Raw genomic sequence first — 20,114 nt, 5'->3', positions numbered from 1 at the left:
GAGGTTGTCTTTAGGCTGAGAAGGAGTGCGATGGAGAGCTGTTCTCCACCTCCTATCAATTTCCCCTTCAAAGGCTCTCACACAGTCGGCACTACTGGCACCTAGCAGGAGCCGTAAGGCCCTTCTTCAGGCCCGCCCTTCGCACCTCTCCCCTGGGCCAATGACTAGAGAGAACTATTGGGTAAGTAACAAATACACACACCTGCTTTGCTCATAGACTGTGTTTCACAGCAGCTTTAGATTCACAGCAAAACTAGAGTTAGAGAAATCTCCAATACCTCTCCTGCCATGCATAGCGAACCCCACAACCAGCACCCTTCACCGGAGAGGTACGTCTGCTTTCCTTGATGACCCTACACAGACAGCAGCCTCACCCCGAGTTCACAGCTTACATCAGCATTCACTCTTGATGTTGAGCATTCTAAGTGTTCGGACAAATGTGTGTTGACACGTTCCCACCATTAGAGTATCACATGGAGGAGTTTCATGCCCTAAACATCCTCTGTACTCCACCAATTTATCCCCTTTCACCAGCCCCTGGCAAACACTGATTTTTTTTATTGACTCTGTAGTTTTGCCTTTTCCATTACAGCATACAGTTGGAATCATACAGTGTATAGTCTACACAGTTTCTCCACCTCTACACTGTACCTACAACATGGCTTAAGTTGCATGGTTACTTAATTCACATGCATGCACAACACAGTAAGTTCCAAAAACATGTATTGAACCAAAGGCTAGAACCACAAAAAGTGGTCCACACCCTTTAAAAACAAATCTCTTAGGAAAGAGGGCTCAGGAAGGAATTGAGCTCAGAAAATCATAATTGTCTTTATAATCTTGTCACATACTGCACCGTAGATGCCAAGTGATAAAAGAGATTTGGAGACAGAAAATGGCTAAAAGAGAGGACCACAGAAGAGGTGGGTCTTTAATCTGCCTCTTGCAAAATATTTGTCAGGCACAGAAGGAAGATGGACACTCCAAACGGAAGGAACAGCATGTAGGAAATGACAGTCAGGAGGGAATACACAGTGCTCAAGGAACAGTGACCATGGTCAAACACTTGTGGGCTGATGAATAGTGTGGGGAGAGGAGATGCAGGAAGACAAGCATAGGCTAGACTCATAGGCCTTGAATGCCACCCTGTAGACTGGAGCTCTCTTCTGTCGGCACCAGAGACCAGTAAAAGTTATTAAGCAAAGGGAATTAATATTCAGACTTAGGTTTTAGAGAAATAACCGTGGAGCTGGCCTGCGGAATGGACCTGAGAGTAAATCAAATCAGAGCATTATTTCTCTCAATAACTGTGGGAGAACTGGGCGGGGGGGGGGGGGACAACGTATATTAAAGTGAAGATTTCTGGGGCCCATCCTCTCACTACTGGATCATAAACTCTGGGCTCAAGGCCTGGGGAATCTGCCTATGTTACATCTCTACCATCAAAGACATTCCTGTGGGCTTTGAAGTCTAAGATACAGAATCAGAGAGGCCGGTTAGGAGGCTTTTACAACTGTCCAACTAATAGATGAGTTGGGTCCGTACACGCCGATGCCACTGCAGACTAGCTCACAAAGAAGAATAATTAAGTGCTAACTTAGTCTGCTGGCCTCCATGTTTGTGGGTGCGTGTGTGGGGAGGGGAGGGTACTGCAATAATCTGGGGAAAAAACGTGTGTGCTGAACATGCAGACTTTTTTTTCTTGTCATTCCATAAACAGTACAAATGACAACTATTTACATAGCATTTCCATTGTATTACGTTTGCTTAGAAAACTCCAGATGATTTAAAGCATTGGGGAGGGTTGCACAGGTTTCAGGCAAATGTCATTTACAGAAGGGACTTGCGCACGGAGAGATTTTGATATCTGAGGGACGTCCTGGGAGGGAGGGCTGCATTTATTCCAGCCTTCTCCGTGACCATCTGATACTTTAAATAGCAAGGCAGGCGTGTGCATAGCCTCATTGGGGTGTTCCGGATTTCCTGGAGTCAGATAAAGCCTTTATCTTCAGTTAACAGATGGAAGAGAGAGATAGGCGTTTCGCAGGAGAACCGTGGCATTCTTGCATGTGCTTGTATGCATTTGTTTGCATGTGCTTGCATGGGCTTGCGTGCTCGATTAGGGTCTCCTCCCGCACTCCGAGTCCCCAGAGCAGGACCTGCTGGCTCCGAGGACGCCGATACAGCTTCTGGGTGAGTGTGTTCCCCATGGAGAAGCTCAAGGCCAGTGCTTTCTGGGGAAAAAAAAGAAAAGAAAAAGCCTTAAGACAAAAATGAAACAAACGATCCAACATCACGTTAAAAAAGAAGAAAAGAAAAAAACAGAATCTCGGCCGGGGACTTCAGATCTGGTCAATCCCTAAACAGGTGACAGGTGCTGCAGGGCCTGCCCCGAGGCACTGGGTTGCTTCTGCTTGGGGCAAGCCGGCCACCTCCAGCCCTGGGCCCGCCTCCCCTCGTCCGCACGCCGGGCTAGCCCGGACAAGGACCTCGGACAGAGCCGGTTCCAGACCTGGAGAGCGTGGGAGCGCGCCAGCCGCCCCCCGGGACTCGGCTGCTGCCGGAGCTAGAAGAACGTCAGGTGCGGACGGGTCTGCGGGCGGAAGACCGGGAAGCCCTAGAGCGGCGCGCTTCCCGCAGCGTCAGCGGGAGTTTCCCGGGTCCGGGAGCCGGGAAGCGCCCAGAGCGCCGACAGACTCCCCCAGCAGGGGGGCGGGAGCGGGCCCCGCGGAAACACAGCCCGGGGTGGGGGGCGGGCAGGAGCAAGGCTCCCATTGGCCGGAGGGCGGCTGACGGGCAGGGGGCGGAGTTTCCCGGGGTTGGGGTGGGGGGACTGTAAAAGGACGGGGGCGTGCGCGGCCGGGTGTCACTTTCGGGATCCCAGCTGCCCGCTCACCTCCGCGCCGAGCCGCCCAGGAGCTCCTGCCCGCGGCGCTCCGCATCGCACCCCCCGCCCCAGCCCGGCCACTGCAGCCCGGAGCCCTCCGTGAGTCCCCTCCGCGGACTTCCCTGCGGTCCGTTGCCTCCTCTTCCCGCTTTGGGACTCCGGACCCCAGCCTCGCCGCAGCCCCCCGCTCCTGGGAGAGGCGGCCGCGAGCCCCGCACCGGCCCCTTGCTGCAGACTCGCGCGTCCCCCGCCGCCCGCGCCCGCTTGCCCGAGGGAACTCGCGGACACCTCCTTGATGCACCCATTCCAGTGGTGTAACGGTGAGTCCCGAGCTGGGGGCAGCCAGGGGTCCCGGTGCGACTGGACGCCCGGCGGAGGGGGTCCCGGCGCTGCTGTGTGCAGCGCGGGCTCAGAGACAACGTTGAGGGGGGAACGCCGGCGCCTTCTGGGGGTCTCCGGGCTGGGCGGCGGAGCTCGGGGGGCGTGGGAGCCGGGGGGCTGCTTGCCTTTGTGTGGCCGGCTCTGCTCCGACACCCGCTGCCCCTTGCCTTTGTGCGTTCCAACTCGGTTCTTTGTTGTGGTTGTCGGCGAATGAGGTCCGCGCCGGGGCTGGGATCTCCTCCTAGAGGGAGCTCAAGTTCCCGGCCCGAAACTTTGCAGGCTGCTCTAAACACGTACACGGAGCGGCGTGCGGGCCCGGCGCGGCGCGGTGGGGCGTCCGCGCGCGCTCTTTGTTGGCTGTGTCCGGGCAGCCCCGTGGAAGGCGCTGGCCGAGAGCGCGCCGCTGGGTTGCACGCGTGGAGTCTCGCACCGGCCGCGGCTCTCCCGGGGACGCCGGCCTGGCGGGGGCTTGGGTGTGCTCCTGAGCCCCGTGGGTGCCCGCGCTTCCGCTCCGCCTCCCCCCGCCCCCAGGCCTGGGCAGTGCTGCTGAGTTAGTGCATCTCACCTGAGGCCTTTTAGTGGTCCAGGTGACACGGGTTGGGGTTGGGTCTGGTTCCTGCGGCTCACTCCGGACCCGCCCGCCCCTCCCTCAAGGGTCCTGGAGTGCGTTTCTCCAGCACTTGGGTAGTTGCGGGGGGGGGGGGGGGGGAGGCGGGGAAGCAGCTGGCCTTCTGTTTGAGTGAGGCAGCCTGGCTAGTTACAGGGTAAAAAAAAAAAAAAAATCCATTCTGGAGAGTCGACTCCTGCCAGATCTTGGATTAATTATTTCAAGAGGCTTTTGTTTTAGGGCAAGGTTTGGGCAGCATGTGTGTGAGTGTCCCCATCCCCCCTTCTTCCTCCTTTTGCTGGTCGGATCTAATTTCCTGAAAACGACCCAAGCTGTGTGCGATAGGCGGGCGATGTGGGAGGGGGGGCGGGGGAGTGGGCTGGGGGTGGGGGACGGCAGGGTGCACCCCAGCCTGGGAAAGATTCCCGTTGGCTGGGAAGGAGCAGCAGTTCCCAGATCCACTGGTCTTCCTTGGCCAGCCCTTCTCTGACGTCATCTCTGCTCCCAGCCCGCCAGCTGAGGGAGAGTTCTGATGTCAAGGCTTTCATAGGTTGGCAAGACAATGGGACACAGACTCCCGGGCGAGGGGAGCAGGACTGAGGGGCTGCTGTCTGCCACACTGCTGCGCACCCCTTCCAGGCTGGCTGCTTTGTCTCTTTAGCTGGGGAGATTTTGTCCCTCTCCGTTCAGAAAACATGTGAGGCCGCCCCCCTTAGTTAACTGCTTTACAGGGAAAACTTACTCCACTGTCAGCTTTTGAACAGTACACCCTGTTTCCATTTCTCTTTGATACCACAAGTTGAACATCACAGAACTCCAAATGCTCTAAAATCCTGCAACTCTGTGAGCATCCAGCCTGATGCCACAGGTGGAAAATTCCACACCATAAGACTTCAGTGCGTGCACAACACTGAAACCCTGTGTGTAAAATTGCCTGCAGGCTCTGTGTAGATGGAGCATGAATGAATTTCCTGCTGAGAGTTTGGTCTCATCGTGTATATGCAAATAGTCCCAGGTCTGGAGGGAAAAAATTCAAACATCTGAAACACTCCAGCATCTTAGAAAAGGGATACTCAACCTGTAAGTGGATACCTCCACTTAACTCGCGAAGCTTTTTATCCCATAAAGTCCCAGGCTGGCTTAATCTTGGAGTCCCAGGGAAAGCTTCTGTCAGGGCAAGATGGTAGAGATAGAGTGAGCTGATGCCTGCAGGACCCAGTGCGCCTGCAAAGTACACACACATCCCCTCTGCAGGGCCCACTGCCACTGCACTGCAGGTGCAGAACCAGACATCGAGAAAGTTTCTCTGAGACCAGGAAGATGCCAAGATCCAGCTCATAGAAGGTGCACGGGAGACCCTAGGCAGATAAGGGGTTCTGCCACCCTGTGGCATCAGATGTTGCTGAGGCAGGAGATGCAGAGACAGTGGGGCCGAGGGCCTCTTTGGTGTTGAGAATTTAGTTTTGGGAAGGAGGTGATGAGACCCTTTCCTGGTGTACACTGAAGGTCTTCCCTTTCTAGCCAGTCCACCAGTGTGTCTTCATGGAAAAATGGATCTTCTTTGGTTTGCAAAGAGAGTAATTGTTTGAGTGGGGAAGGCTGGCAAAAACTACTTAAATTTTTTTTTTTTAATCTTATTTGAAAGGCAGAGTTAAAGAGAAGAGAGGTAGAGAGAGAGAGAGAGAAGAGAGAGAGCTCTTCCATCTACTGGTTTACTCCTTAAATGGCCACAGCAGCTGGGGCTGGGCCAGGTCAAAGCCAAGAGCCTGGAATTCCATTCAGGTCTCCCCCGTGGATGCAGGGGCTCAAGCACTTGGGCCATCTTCCGCTTCTTTCCTGGGTGCATTAGCAGGGAGATGGATCAGAGATGGAGCAGCCAGAACTTGAACGAACTGGTACTCCTAGGAAATGGGCATCACCATGGGTAGCTTCACCCTCTGTGACATAACATGCCCTCTACTCCCCCCAACTGAAAACTACTTTTCTAACTGCCGCAGGAGCCTAGAAGCAAGGGCTTCCTGTTGGACACAGCACAGTTTAGCAGGTCATTATTCTTTAATTTCGAATCCATCAGAAAGTCTTTCGGAACAAGCACTTCTTTTACTTTCTGTTTTCCCCCGTGTCTAGGTCGGTGCATAAAGCAGGCTCTCAGCAAAGCTTGTTGCTTGACTGGTGACCCATTCGCTGAGGGCAGCTTCTGGGCAGTTTTCCCAAACCTCAGCCTCCTTACTGTGAAATAGGAGCTTTTGTCCAGAGGACCAGGTTGTTTTGAGAAAACGGGGAGTTATTTATCTATTAACTAGTTATTGAAAACAAGCCAAAACAGTAGGCGAGGCGAGACACCGAGAATATAAAAGTCGGAGTCCTTGTCCTCAGACCTTGGAGGATTCAGGCTGGTTTAAAGGGTGGAGCGTACTTAGTGGCTCTTAGCTTTGTCTTCAGGATTATACACGCGTCTCTTCTAGGGTACCTCACTTCCCGTGATGCAAACCTTTTTGTCTGCTTCCCTTCGTGGTAAGATCACCCAGTCATTCCTCTCTGCTTGTTTATCTCGTCTGTCATCATGCGATTGTATAATCAATGCTTAATGCATGTTTGAGTTCAAGTTAAGTCGATGCTAGGAGCACTGGCAATGTAAAGACAGGTACTGAGTAAGCAAGAGCCAGAACAACCGGTGCAGGTTTGAGAGCTGTAGGCTTAAGGGAAAGAAGCAAGGGGGTCTTTGGACTCTTACAAAAGGCCAGGCTTGGCCAGTGGCAGAAAGGGAGAGGGAGTTCCAGGCAGGGAAAGCTGGGTGGACAGTGGCATGCAGACTGACCCACATGGTGTGGTGTTGGAGAATGTGGGGTGTGAAGCTGCAAGGGGACAGGGTGCATGTCTGGGAGGACTGAAAAATATGTGATAAACTGAATGGAGAATGTGTCCAGTGTGCGGGTTAAGTGGGAGGAGAAGGAACTAGATACAGGACATCAATGGGGATACAATGATATGTAATCAGTGCGTGAAGTAGAGAGGTGTGTGTGGTCTGAGAGGTTTGAATGGAGGCTCATTGAATAGTCACCAGGTAGATGCAAGGCGTGAAGAGAAATGAGATGTATGATGTGAAAGTTGACTTCCAGCGGGTTAAAGCCCTGGCCTAGAAGTGCTGGCATCCCATATGGGCACCGGTTCTTGTCCCAGCTGCTCCTCTTCTGATCCAGCTCTCTGCTATGGCCTGGGAAAGCAGTGGAAGATGGCCCAAGTCCTTGGGCCCCTACACCTGCGTGGGAGACCCGGAAGAAGCTCCTGGCTCCTGGCTTCTGATGGGCGCAGCTCCGGCCATTGTGGCCATCTGGGGAGTGAACCAGCAGATGGAAGACCTCTCTCTCTCTCTCTCTCTGCCTCTCTCTATAACTCTATCTTTCAAATAAATAAAATAAATCTTTAAAAGTTGACTTCCAGGCTTTGGCGCCACTTTCTGCTGAGCCATGGTGGCAGGAGTAAACACAGCAGAGTTCTGAGTCTGTTGATGGATAATGGCTCCCAACAGAGATGGCAGGGAGTACCTAGACCCAGGCTTGAGTGCACAGGCTTTTGGAGTGAGGCATTCTTAGCTGGGTGAAGATTATTTAGTGATTGAGAGTTTCCCATTGGTGGGGGGAAGTAGTATTCTCACTGTGACATCAGAAAGATTAAATTGGGGGACAGGCACTGTAGTAGACTAAGCTGGTTCATGTCCTGGCTGCTCCACTTCTGATCCAGCTCTCTGCTATGGCCTGGGAAATTAGTAGAAGATGGCCCAAGTCCTTGGGCCCCTGCACTCACGTGGAAGACCCAGAAGAAGCTCCTGATTCCTAGCTTCAGATTGGCTTGGCTCCAGCCATTGTGGCCATTTGGGGAATGAACCAGTGGATGGAAGACTTCTCTCAGTCTGACCCTCTCCCTGTCTGTAACTCTGGCTCTTAAATAAAATGAAATAAAATCTTAACATGTATTTTTTTAAAAGATTAAATTGGTAGCATGTGCTCAAGTTTTACAGGTGTATGTATGGTAAACTGTCACTTTCTCATTAGCCAAAAATCTTTTTTTTAAAGATTTACTTATTTGAAAGAGCCACAGAGAAAGACAGACAGAGAGGTCTTCCATCCGCTGGTTCACTCCCAGGATGGCCGCAACGGCGGGAGCTGCGCCAGTCTGAACCCAGGAGCCAGGAGCTTCCTCCAGGTCTCCCACGTGGGCGCGGGGGCTCAAGGACTTGGGCCATCTTCTGCTGCTTTCCCAGGCCATAGCAGAGAGCTGAATTGGAAGTGGAGGAACCAGGACTCGAACCAGCACCCATATGGGATGCCAGCGCTGCAGGCGGCGGCTTTACCCGTTACTCCACAGTGCTGGCCCCAAAGATTCTTCTCATTCTCTCTCTCCAGCTATCTCAGCCACGGTCTCTTTCGGGCTGTTCTCTTTCTCACTACAACATGGCTACCACATTCTAGATTTCCTGGGATGGCATGGCTGCAAATCTTTCCAGTGAATGTCTTTGTCTCTTTGCCCAGAACTTAGGCTTCACATCAAATACTGGCAAGTGAGGGGTGACTACTATAGTTGGTGACCAGTCTGGATTTATCACGACTTACGTGAAAAGGGAAGTACATAGCCACTTTTTATTATTTATTTGTTTGTTGATTGATTGATTTGAAGGGCAGAGCTACAGAAAGAGAAAGAGAATCTTCCATCTGCTAATTCACTCCCCAAATGGCTGGAACAGCTAGGGCTGGGCCAGGCCAAAGCCAGGAGGCAGGAGCCAGGAACTCCATCCCTGTCTCCCATGTGAATGGCAGAAGCTCAAGTACTTTAACCATCCTCCACTGCTTCCCAGGAACACCAGCAGGGAGCTGGATTGGAAGCAGAGCAGCAGGGACTCAAATTGGGGCTCCCATCTCAGATGCCAGCTCTGCAAGCAGTGGCTTAACCCGCTGTGCCACAATGCCCAGCCCCCATGGAGCCACTTTGAGAAATGGCTCACCAGTGCTTCTCAACTTGAGTGTACATGGGAATCAACTGAGGATCTTGTTAAAATGTAGATTCTGATTCATTCATCTGGAGAGAGGGCCAGGGAGAGTCTGCATTTCTAATAAGCTCCCTGGGATGTCATGGGCACCGTAGCAAGGTTTGGGTAGAAAGGCGGAAGGTGACCAGTGAGGGAGGAGGCTGCAGTTCCCCACCCCCATCTGCTGCCACTCTTTGGAATGCTGACCGGGTCTTGGAGTGAACAATTTCTATTCTAGTCCTGGCACAGCTTGTCTTCTAGAGCAGGTGGCTTAATAATGACAAATGACCTTTGCAATTATACTTTGTAATTTACAAAGCATATTTCTTCCACCATCATGTTCCCTCCTCTGTATTTTGCTTATTTTCATACGACAAAGTGAAGCTGAGAGCAGTAACTCTTAAAGGTCACTAGCTAGCTAGGGAGAGGTGGAACCTGAACTCAAATAATACATTTTCTCCCATTTAAAAAAGGACTCTTCATTTTGTCACTGTACTGTGTGGGCTTCTACCTGATGGAACTAGAATTCTTCATTTTCTGCCCGTTGCTGGAACCCCTGGTCCCTTAGATGGGAGGCTGTTGTAGTATTCCACTGGATAGGTTGGTTAAATTTCACCCCGATCACTTTGCTTGCTAGCCAGTGTTAGAGCTGGGATATAAGCTGTCATCACTGAGGCAGGGTTTGGTGTCCTGGGCCTGCTCTCTCTTTTTACCATCCTTGCTTACACATATACAGTGCCATCAGCCAGGATGGTAGATTTCCAACTTCTAATCTTATTTCTCTTGTTTTGCAGGGTGTTTCTGTGGCTTGGGACTGGTTAGCACCAACAAGTCCTGCTCAATGCCACCCATCAGTTTCCAAGACCTTCCTCTCAACATCTACATGGTCATCTTCGGCACAGGCATCTTTGTCTTCATGCTCAGCCTCATATTCTGCTGCTATTTTATCAGGTGAGTGGTTCACTGGCTGACTGGGATGTGGAAGTCACAGGGGAAGAGGGCAGGGGCAGAGTGAGCTGAGTGACAGTCCCACAACAGGGTCGTTGGCTGCACGCTGGAGCCACTGCTTTGGGGAAATGGCCCCTTCCTAGGGGCCCCTGAAGACTGGTGTTTCTATTTGCATCAGTCCATCGAGGTGGCCCAGGGTCATCAGGGCTTGGGCTGCATCCCACTTCTTGGCTGGCTCGTCTCCAGTAGCCTAGAATTACTATTTGAGTAGGAAAGTTGGTGGTCCCTTAATTGTCCTGTTGCACTGCCCACCCATGCCCTCTGGGAGACCAGGAGTAGGGGGCATCTGTTACCAGTGGCATGTTCCTTTGCCCTCCTGGGAAATCCTGTTGTCAGTCCTCCAGATGCTAATGTTAGCAAGCTGGTGTCTGGAGAGCTGTGTGTTTATTCTGCCTTGTAAGCTCTTATTTTTGAGAGTGCAGAAAGAAATTCTAAATATGTCACTTATTCTTAATTGCTTAAGGATCCAGGGAAGGACTTGAACTTGGCAGGGTTGGCCATGCTCCTGTTGAAGGGTGTGGGAATTGGTGGCTGTTTTCTACATAACATTAAAAAAAATTGTCAGGCGTGGTTGGCATTTTGAGTGAAATCAAAGTAATTGTGTGCCTGCCTGGGGCGTGCTGTTGTTGTGGGCAGTTCCTCCTTGTGTGGGACTGTCCTGCAGCCGGCAGAGTGTTGGACATCCCTGACCAGACCAACATGCTAGTTATACTTGGAGCCATTGTCACAGTTGGCTCCGCCTGCCCCTGCCTCCCCCACACACTGCTAATACCCAGGGAGACATCTGCCAGAGTCCAGACTGGTGTCTGACCAAATCCTTTAAGGAGATTAAGGCTAAGGAGCGCAGGTTCCCTCCTGAGAAGCCCTGCTGGGTTTGAGTGCTTCAACCTGAAGGCCAGGGCAGAAGTGCTCTGTATTCTATCAGCCGGGGAGAGGCCCTCTAAGAAAAGGCTGTCCCCTCGGGCTTTGCCTGAAGTCCTACTCCCTGGGGATGTCGCGCCTTGGACCTCTTCTTCCTCAGAATTTCTCAAAACAGGTCCCTTGTAACTTGGATTTTTTTAATAATTTTTTTAAAATTTATTTGACAGATAGTTAGTGAGAGAGAGAGAGACAGGTCTTCCTTCCTTTGGTTTACCCCCAAATGGCCGCTATGGCTGGAGCTGCGCTGATCCGAAGCCAGGAGCCAGGTGCTTCTTCCTGGTCTCCCATGAGGGTGCGGGGGCCCAAGCACTTGGGCCATCCTCCATTGCCCTCCTGGGCCACAGCAGAGAGCTGGACTGGAAGAGGAGCAACCGGGACTAGAACCCGGTGCCCATATGGGATGCCGGCTGTGCAGACGGAGGATTAACCAAGTGAACCATGGCCCCGGACCCCCATGGAACTCGGATTTTTTTTTCACTGAAGCCTGTGCAGAGAAGACAGGGGTTGTACAACTGAATGTGATGTCTGCATCTGACTGTGAAGTGGAGGTGAGGGTAGCTGTCTGGTGTCTCCTCTCCCCTCCCCTCTCCGTCCTCTCACTTCTCCTTACATCTGAGTTTTCTCCTTCAAACCCTTCTACCCTGTGACCCTTTTCCTCCATCGCCATACCAAGCACTTGGCTTGATTCTGCGGAGGCTGAAGGCAGAGACTCCAAAGACAGATTCATGATGAGGCTGGAGGGGTTTGCAAAGCTAACTCTGGTCCCTTACACACACGGGCGCACAAACACACACCCAAATGGCAAAAGTGGTCAAGCAAAGAAAATCAAGAGAAAATCGCTCTGGGCTAGGAAGTTGGTGAACAGGATTCCTTCCTTGATTGTGCCACTAATAGGGATGACCTTAGCTTTTCTCCTGTATGTCAGGCATTGTGGTCAGCATTTTTAAAATCATCTAGCTCCGTTATTCCTCAGACCCACCCTCCAGGTTATAAAGGAAGAAACCAATGCCCTGATGGTTTAGGATTTGCCCATGTTCACCATCCAGGGAGACCCACTGGCGCGCCAACCTGGTAATGACGGGCTAGTTTTGCAGGCGCCTCCCAGACGTTGCCTGCCGTGGGTCTCAATCCTTGAGTGGAAGTTGGAAAAGCTGCCGTGGCCACCTCTGTCGAGCTAGGCAAGGGGTTTCCTGCCTAGGGCAGGCTGTGCGTTGCTGGTGTGTCTGTCTGGCTGGAATGAGAGAACATAGCAGTCAGCACACGATGGTGAAAGCTAGGAGCCACTTGGGGCCACCTGTCCCTTCTGTGGGAATCGGCTCCTTTGTCACCCACCCTCTGTCCTGCAGCCTGCCTGCAGCCAGTTGACGTGAAGTTCTGTGGATCCAGACGCCCACTGGCAGCCTGTGTGTGTCTATATATAGAAGGACACACAACTGCAGACACCACTTCCTCTCCCTGCTTCTCGGTTTCCTCCTCAGCCAAAATAGGCCCCTGACTTCTGCTCCTGACCTGGTGATCTCATCCGCCAACACCAGCCTCCACCGCCCCCGGCGTGCCCTCGCTTCTCCCTCCCCCCTCCCCGGCCCCAGCAGAGCTGACTTCTGCCCTACACAGGATGGAGGGGCCAGGGAAGTACAAATAGACAGGAAAGGGACAATTATTTTCGGGATCTGGCTGCATTGTTTGTCCTAAAAGGGAAAAGAGGGACGGGAGAGCCCACTGGCTTCATGGAAGTGGAGGTATTTTTAGTTGTTTTGGTCACCCAACAGCTGAGAAGGCCACCTGTCCAAAGTTGTTGGCACTCCAGCTTCAGCTGGGATGGCCCTGGGGTTTTGCTTTATAAGCTCTGCTTTCCTTGCAACCTTTCGGCCCCATTTCATTGTGATCGACTCCTTCCTGAGCTGAAATCCGTATGCAGGCTGATGGGGCAGCTCCGGAGCCCTTTCTTCTGAGAAATTCTAGAAGACCCTTGAGTTAGAGCACAGATAGGGAACATCCAGCCCAGGGGTTGTACCAGGCCTGCAGAATCACCTGGTCTGGTGCTGCGACTTGAAAGTCAAAACATCTATAGCAGGCTAATTTTTAAGTTCATAATTTTGCATGGCCCGCAAATGATGTCATGAATATCTAGATGGCCCTTGGCAGAAGAGAGGCCCCCCACCTCTGAGTGGCACCATTCAGGGGAGCCAGCTGGACAGCAGGGGTGAGTGTGGGAGAGGAGGGCGCACTAGGCACCCAGGTAAAGCAAGCAGAAGACGCCACACACCACCTAAGGGTGGCCACCTGGCAGATAAGGCCTGTGAGCATCCACAGTGGTGCCCCGGGCAGAGTTACACACCCAGTCTCTTTGCCACTTCCCGCCTTGCTCTGCATGGACCTGGTAGCGCAGCTGCAGTGTCTGGCTCCCTAGTGATGGGAATGCTCCCTCCTCAGCTCCGCTCCGTGTCAGGTAGCAGCAGCTCACGTCAGCTTCGCTGCATCCTTCCCTGCATCTCTCTCACTTGCTGGTTAGGAAAGAGGCGTGCGTATGTGGGAAACTCTTCTTTAGACAAAGCAGTTCTCTGCAAATTAAGGATGGAGCCCCAGTTAGGCCTTCAGCCCAGCCCTGCTGCGAGCAGAGAGAGACGAGAAGGGGACACTGGGTGTGCAACCCCAGCCCCAAGCCATGGCAGGAATCCACTTGGACTGCAGTTTCCCTAGAGGTGCCAGGAACCACCAGCCAGGCCGGGCCACCTGACTTCCCGTCAGGAAGGACAGAGGAAGCTGGCAGCTTGCTCTTATCTGCCTTGCCCCACACTGTGGGCTTGGATCTGTCCCTACCTTCTGCCTTCTCCACCACCCAGAGAGCGGTCTCAGCCCTGGTGCCATGTGCCTGGGCTGGACACTCTCTGCGACTTCAGCTTCTGTTTTCAGTCCTTTTTCTGTAGAGGGCTTTGCAGCTCATGAGGTCTGATCACAACTAGCAAACTCTTCCTTGGAGTGCGAAAGCAGTCACAGTTAGTATGTGAACTGTGAATTCTGCTGGGTACCAGAGACATCATGGACACTGAAACTTGAATTCTCTGTAATTTGCATACATCACGTGATATTATTTTTCTTCTTCTTTTTTGCTTTTCAAGTAAGTAAATAAATCTTTAAAAAAAAAAAAAAAGAGTTTGGGGCTGGTGCTGTGGTATAGTAGGTTAATCTTCCGCCTGTGGTGCTGGTATCCCATATGGGTGCCGGTTCTAGTCCTGGCTGCTCCTCTTCCAGTCCAGCTCTCTGCTGTGGCCTGGGGAAGCAGTGGAAGATGGCCCAAGTGCTTGGGCCCCTGCATCCATGTGGGAGCCCTGGAAGAAGTTCCTGGCTCCTGGCTCCTGGCTTCGGATCAGCCCAGCTCTGGCCATTGCGGCCATTTGGGGAATAAACTAGCTGATGGAAGACCTTTCTCTCTGTCTCTCCCTCTCACTGTCTGTAACTCTTCCCCTCGAATAAATAAATAAAATCTTAAAAAAAGAAAGAAAGAAAAGAAAAGCAGAGTTACAGAAAAGAAGAGACAGAGAGATCTTCTATCTGCTTTTTCACTCCCAAAAAGGCCACAGCAGTCAGGACTGGGCCAGTCCAAATCCAGGAGCCTGGAACTTCATTTGAATCTCCCATGTGGACATCGAGGGCCCAGGTACTTGGGCCATCTCTCACTGCTGTCCTAGGCACGTTAGCAGGGAGCTAGATCACACGTGGAGCTGCTGGAACTCGAACTGGTGGTCATATGGTATGCCGGCATCGCAGGCAGTGGCTTAGCCTGCCGTACCACAACATCAGCCAGACAAGCCATTCTTAGCTTGTGGACTATATATAAATGGGTAGTGAGCTGGATTAGACCCTCACACCATAGTTGGCCACCAGCACCCTAACTTGCTGAGTTCCTGATGGTTCTGTGCCATAACACAGGCCTGTGTTAAAATCACTGAGAGAGGGGCTGGTGCTGTGGCACAGTAGGTTAAGCCTCTCCCTGTGGTGCCGGCATCCCATATCGGCACCGGTTCTAGTCCCGGCTGCTCCTCTTCCGATCCAGCTCTCTGCTATGGCCTGGGAAAGCAGTGGAAGATGGCCCAAGTGCTTGGGCCCCTGCATCTGCGTGGGAGACCCGGAGGAAGCTCCTGGCTTCGGATCGGCGCGGCTCCGGTTGTTGTGGCCATTTGGGGAGTGAACCAGCAGATGAAAGACCTCTCTCTCTCTCTCTGTCTCTCTCTCTCACTGTAACTCTACCTCTCAAATTTATAAATAAAATCTAAAAAAAGAAAAAGAAATCACTGAGAGAGAAAGCCCCATCCAGTACCCTGTTAGAGCCCACACATAGGTGGCCATCTAAAACTGCTTGCAGAATTCATAACAAAAGTTTGCCTCCTTGAAAACGAAGCACAAAATCAGTGTGTGGTTATATTCCTGGCTCCTCTGCAAGTCACAGACTTGATGAAATGTAGGGTGCTTCCCAAGACCAGACAACACACCTGCCCTATGATGTGCTCCGCCTCGTTGGTGGAGCAGGTCATACTGTGTGGTAAGAGGCTTGAACTCTGGAAGCACAAAGACTCCGGCTCAAACCTGGACTCCGCCAGTGAGCTCTGTGGAGTTTGGGCAGGTTACTTTGTTGAGCTTCGTTTGCTTCATCTGTGAAAGGGAACGTATCTCGCTCTTCAAATTGCTTGGCTTCCGTGAGAACCTATGTGACTGTGTCAGCGTCCAGGCAACACACAGCAAACGCCGAGGAGCTATTTTGCTACTGCTGTCAGTAGCAACACGCTGTGTTTTGACTGTTGAGCGTTTGGCCGTATGCAGGATACCAGCCTAAAACGAAAAGAAGGAAACAAAGAAGGCATCGTTTGTGGTGTTTGGGGCTGGGAAAGGAGAGTGTGCTATGGGTCCAGAATACTTAGATTCTCCTGGTGGAAAATTCCCCAGGGTCAAGAGACTTACATAGCCAGCTACCCTGGCTTAATGGCAATATCTCCTGAAGAATGTCTAGCTTTTCTGTACACTCAGTAAGTGCACCGTTGGGTCATATAGTTTGGGTATCTGGAGGAATTTGCCTACTAGGAGAGGACAGAGAGAGTAAAGGAGCTATGGGAGGTGTTCTGCCAGAGGAGTATGCAGTCTGGGCATGGCACCTGCCAGGAAGTTTCGAGACTCCTAGCCTAAGGAAGAGCTTTGGTGGTTACCTAGTTCCGTGTGCCTGTGTAAGCACAAACAGCAGTCTTTTGGTGAGCAGCCAGTCAGCTTCTCCTGCTTTGAGTGCTCTGTTTGGGCAGAGGCATAGTAACATGCTCTCACTCCTTTCTCTCTCTCTCCCCCAGCAAACTCCGGAACCAGGCACAGAGTGAACGATACGGATACAAGGAGGTAAAGTGCCACATCTTTCCCTCCAAGACTTCTTCCTCTACTACTTTCTCTGATAGGGGCAGGGCAAGGACAAGCCTAGGCAGCCATGAGTCTAGCTCCTGCCCCAAGCTGACCACTGCCCTCCTCCTTGGAGGGAGAGAGGCAGGCTCTCCTGTGAAGGGCTGGGACGCCTTTCATTGGCTGATCCCTCCTGGTCCCTGTGGCTCCTGCTGACATCATACCTCTCCTTTTCTTCCCAGGTGGTGCTGAAAGGTGATGCCAAGAAGTTACAGTTATATGGGGTAAGTGTGCTGTGACAGCCAGCAGGAGGGCCAGTAGCACTTTTCCTCCAGCTCTCAGTCCCAGCTCCTGCAGGAAGATTTTCAGTCCTTCGTATCTCCTTGGGCCAAATAAAAGGGTCTCATCCCAGCAGTCCAGATGGGGTTGAGCATCCCAGTCTAAGAATCCAAAACTGGAAATGTCGTGCCAACACGATGCCCATAGTGTTTTTGGGTTTTTGGATTTCAGGTTTACAAAGTGTGTACTTAACAGGTAAACTCTACGAAATATTCCAAATCTAAAAATTCTGTTATCTGATATGCTTTGGATTGGAAGCATTTCAGATAGGGGATAGTCCTCCTAGGTGAGGGTATTTCAAAAAGTTAATCCAAGATGCAATTTAAAAATTAGTTTATTTAGGTGCAAAATTGTTTTTGAGGTCCTTGCACAATTTTTTCATAATATATTTTTCATGAACTTTTGGAAGATCCCTCGTATAAATGGATTTCAAGAATTTTTACATCAAGGTAAACTTGTAATTCTATTTTCAGGGAACATATTTTAAATTTATTTTCATTTTATTAGAAAAGCAGAGACAGGGATCTTCGATTCTCTGGTTGTTGACCCCAACAGCCACAATGGCTTGGGATGGGCAGGCTGAAACCAGGGGACAGGACTGCTTTCCTAGGCCATAGCAGAGAGCTAGATCCAAAGTAGAGTAGCCAGGACGTGAACCAGTGCTCCTATGGGAAGCCGGCACCACAGGCAGAGGCTTAGCCTACTACGCCACAGCACTGGCCCCTAAAAATATAACTTCATCTTGTCTGTAATGGCTGCCATCCCGCCAGTGCAGTATGGTGCAATATGGCTGAAGGTCCTCAGGCTGACAGAGGAGACTGGGCCAGGACTTTGCTGGGCTGGGGCTGAGAGCGTGGAAGTCGGGGATGGAGGAGTGAGGAGCTTCCCCGATTTCCTCTCACATTCAGTGCTTCCTTCCACAGCAGACCTGTGCGGTGTGCCTGGAAGACTTCAAGGGGAAGGATGAGCTGGGCGTGCTCCCGTGCCAACACGCCTTTCACCGCAAGTACGTGGGGGGTGCGTCCGGGGTTCCCTTGAGAGGAGAAGCAGTCAGGGAGCACCTTCTAGAACTTCCCCTCGCTGCCACCCAGCTCCCTGCCAGCCATCCGCTAGATCCCGCCTGCAAGGCAGAGGGGGCAGGCTGGGTGGGGATAGGGATGTCCTTGTCTGGAGCAGCAGCTGGGGTCTGTGAGAGGCAGCAGCAGCCTGGGCTGTCCTCTTAGAGCTAACAGCGGTTCTTTTGTTCACAGGTGTCTGGTGAAATGGCTGGAAGTGCGCTGTGTGTGCCCGATGTGCAACAAGCCCATTGCCGGGCCCTCGGAGGCCTCTCAGAGCATTGGGATCCTCCTGGATGAGCTGGTGTGAGGGCTGCTTCCGCACCCAGACCTGGAGAAGACTTCTTGCCTTGGGAGTGCCTGGTCCCCCTGCACAGCTACAATGAGAAAGACTGTTGGGAGTGGTCATGCTCACCTGCGGAGAGGATGGGCCAGGGCTGGTCTTCCGCCTTCAGGGAGAGCAAGGCCACTGCCAAGAACACCCCACCTTTCCACCTCCTGAAGCCTTCTTCCCTCCTCTCAGCCCTGATGCTGTCACCACCAAGGCCGCTGTTTCCTGGTACTGGACGACCTACCTGCCTGGTCCCTGCTCTGGGGGAAGGAGTCTGCTCCTGTCTAGCCAGGAACATGGAGCGTCTCTGCCCAAGGTTCCCCTTAGGCTGACAAGCTGCCCTGACCAACCTCTGGTCCCCCATCCTCTCCTGACTCCTTCCACAGGAAGGGTGGAAAGGAAGGAAGGAAGGAAGGAAAAACAAGGCACCAAGGACCCGCCCTGGGGGCACAGGAGGCTCTATGTTGAACAGGGAAGAGCGGGGCGACAGGAGGAAAAAGTCGATGTTTACATGGGACTATTGGAACAAAGGCTGGCCTGCCGGCTGGCCGACTACAGGCTGGCAGGGGAGACTCCTTCCCCTGCCAGGATCTGAGGTGCTATCAGTTCTCTCCCTTCTCCTCTCAGAGTTTCTGTTCTGTGTGGGGCCCGAGTGCCCCTCTAGGGGAAGTCTACACTCAAACGGATTCCCAGGGGCTTTTTCTAAAGGAACAAAAGGGGCTGGGGGCTGGGGGTGTCTGCGGGCCGTGGAGGCATGGACGCCTCCTTACCCCTGTAAATAGTATTTTTCTACTTCCTCCTCACCATCTCAGGCTTTACTCGTGGATGCCCCAGAACAAGGTTGGGGAGGGGTGGGAGAAAGTTTATGTATTTAAAGACTATTAAATTTAATAAGACGTTTCTCTAACCTTGTGGTCTTTGCTGGTTGGCCCTTTTCTTATTTCTGTGTGTATTTGAGAAGCAGGGAACTCCCATCCGCTGATTTGTTCTCCAAATAACTGTCATTGCTAGGGCTGGCCCAGGGCTGAAGCCAAGAGCTGGGAACTCAAACCCAGGACTCTCACATGGGTAGCAGGAAACCGATCTCTTGGGCCATCCCAACTGCCTCCCAAGGGCTGCATTAGCAGGAATGCTGGAGTCAGGAGCTGGAACTGGGACCTGAACCCAGGCACTCGGTTGCAGGACACAGGCATCTTAACCGCCAGGCTAAACACCTGCCTCCTCTTGGCCTTTTCTGCCAGTAGAGGGAACAAAGCCTTCTGACTGCCTCTTCTTTCTTCCCCACATCCAAAGCCAAAATAGACACATGTTTCTAATCCTTAAAGACAAACTGATATTATATCATTACCTGTGTGGCCTAGATTAGGAATTACACCAATGTACATGAAGACCTGACTGAGCCAGTGTTGTTTAGTTGATTTCTGGAATATTGATAAGGAAAGTTGATAGTTCCAACCATGGCATTCCATCAACTAAAAACTAATAGAATTCTGCTTGTAACTCAAGTAATTTTTGATCCCCTTAACACCACCAAACACAACTGGAAAAGTCCAGGTTTGCTACCTTAGAGGCTTGATCTCTCTTACCTGCCAGCTGACAAGTGCTGTTACTCCCAACTTGCATGGTAACACTTCATGGCCTCATGTGCACGTAGACCTTGCATTCGTGCCCTCCAACTTTGTTAATCCAAAGCGTTAATCCAGAGTTCCTTGGTCATCAAAAGTATAGAGTAGGTGAGTCATGGTCCCCCCCAGCTTGATGGAACACAGCAGCGTCCGTGCCATTTGGGGTACTAAACACAGCATGCAAGGATCCTTCAAAAGGTCCATGGAAAAAGTGGGATCAATACATTTATTTTGGTTTAAAAAAATGTAAATCCACACAGTTTTCTCATGCATTTTCTGTGAGTTATTTGAAGATCCTGCATAGTGTGCCAATCAGTCAGATGTGTAACAGATACCCAGGTATCCAGAGGTGCCAGACCCTCCCACCCCCATGATTGTGTCATCAGCATTGAGGTTATCTGCACAGGTTACACTCATACTGGACAGCTTCAAGGTGTAGCTGGGCAACCAAAGTCTGGCACTTGTCCTTGGTAGGGTCTTCTGCCCAAGGGTGCCCTTGTTCTTGCTACCCACTTCACACTCTAAGGGATAATCCCTGCTCCTTAAAACCCCAACACCCCA

General features: G+C 51.9%; 1 protein-coding gene and 1 long non-coding RNA gene across 4 annotated transcripts; one reads left to right on the top strand and one right to left on the bottom strand.

The window, feature by feature from the left end:
• Positions 1-1,735: 1,735 nt before the first annotated feature.
• LOC108175899 (uncharacterized) lies at positions 1,736-2,758 on the bottom strand. Its single transcript, XR_001792563.3, has 2 exons — positions 2,513-2,758; positions 1,736-2,234 (listed from the first exon to the last, which is right to left on the bottom strand). It is a non-coding gene; the product is annotated as an uncharacterized lncRNA (long non-coding RNA).
• Positions 1,926-18,835, top strand: RNF122 (ring finger protein 122). 3 transcript variants are annotated; one of them, XM_051842607.1, is made up of 7 exons: positions 2,020-2,193; positions 2,368-2,581; positions 9,693-9,849; positions 16,161-16,206; positions 16,446-16,487; positions 17,466-17,548; positions 17,793-18,835. In XM_051842607.1, the coding sequence occupies exons 1-7, from the start codon at positions 2,020-2,022 to the stop codon at positions 17,905-17,907; spliced, it is 831 nt and encodes a 276-aa protein (XP_051698567.1). In that variant the 3' UTR covers positions 17,908-18,835. The 3 variants fall into 3 exon arrangements, with proteins under 3 accessions (XP_069924644.1, XP_051698567.1, XP_051698569.1); XM_070068543.1 differs by lacking the exon at positions 2,368-2,581 and having other exon boundaries at positions 1,926-2,193; XM_051842609.2 differs by lacking the exons at positions 2,020-2,193; positions 2,368-2,581 and adding an exon at positions 2,806-3,207.
• Positions 18,836-20,114: the final 1,279 nt, after the last annotated feature.

Source organism: Oryctolagus cuniculus, chromosome 2 (assembly GCF_964237555.1).
Source record: "Oryctolagus cuniculus chromosome 2, mOryCun1.1, whole genome shotgun sequence".
Classification (NCBI taxonomy): domain Eukaryota; kingdom Metazoa; phylum Chordata; class Mammalia; order Lagomorpha; family Leporidae; genus Oryctolagus; species Oryctolagus cuniculus.
Note: the sequence above shows the minus strand (reverse complement) of the source record. Positions and strands in the feature narration are given on the sequence as shown.

Coding starts and splice junctions, on each gene's coding strand:
- RNF122 (XM_051842607.1), top strand. CDS start 2,020: ATGGAAGAGAGAGATAGGCGTTTCGCAGGAGAACCGTGGCATTCTTGC. Junction 2,194..2,367: donor GACGCCGATACAGCTTCTGG/GTGAGTGTGTTC, acceptor ATCCCTAAACAG/GTGACAGGTGCTGCAGGGCC. Junction 2,582..9,692: donor CGGAGCTAGAAGAACGTCAG/GTGCGGACGGGT, acceptor CTTGTTTTGCAG/GGTGTTTCTGTGGCTTGGGA.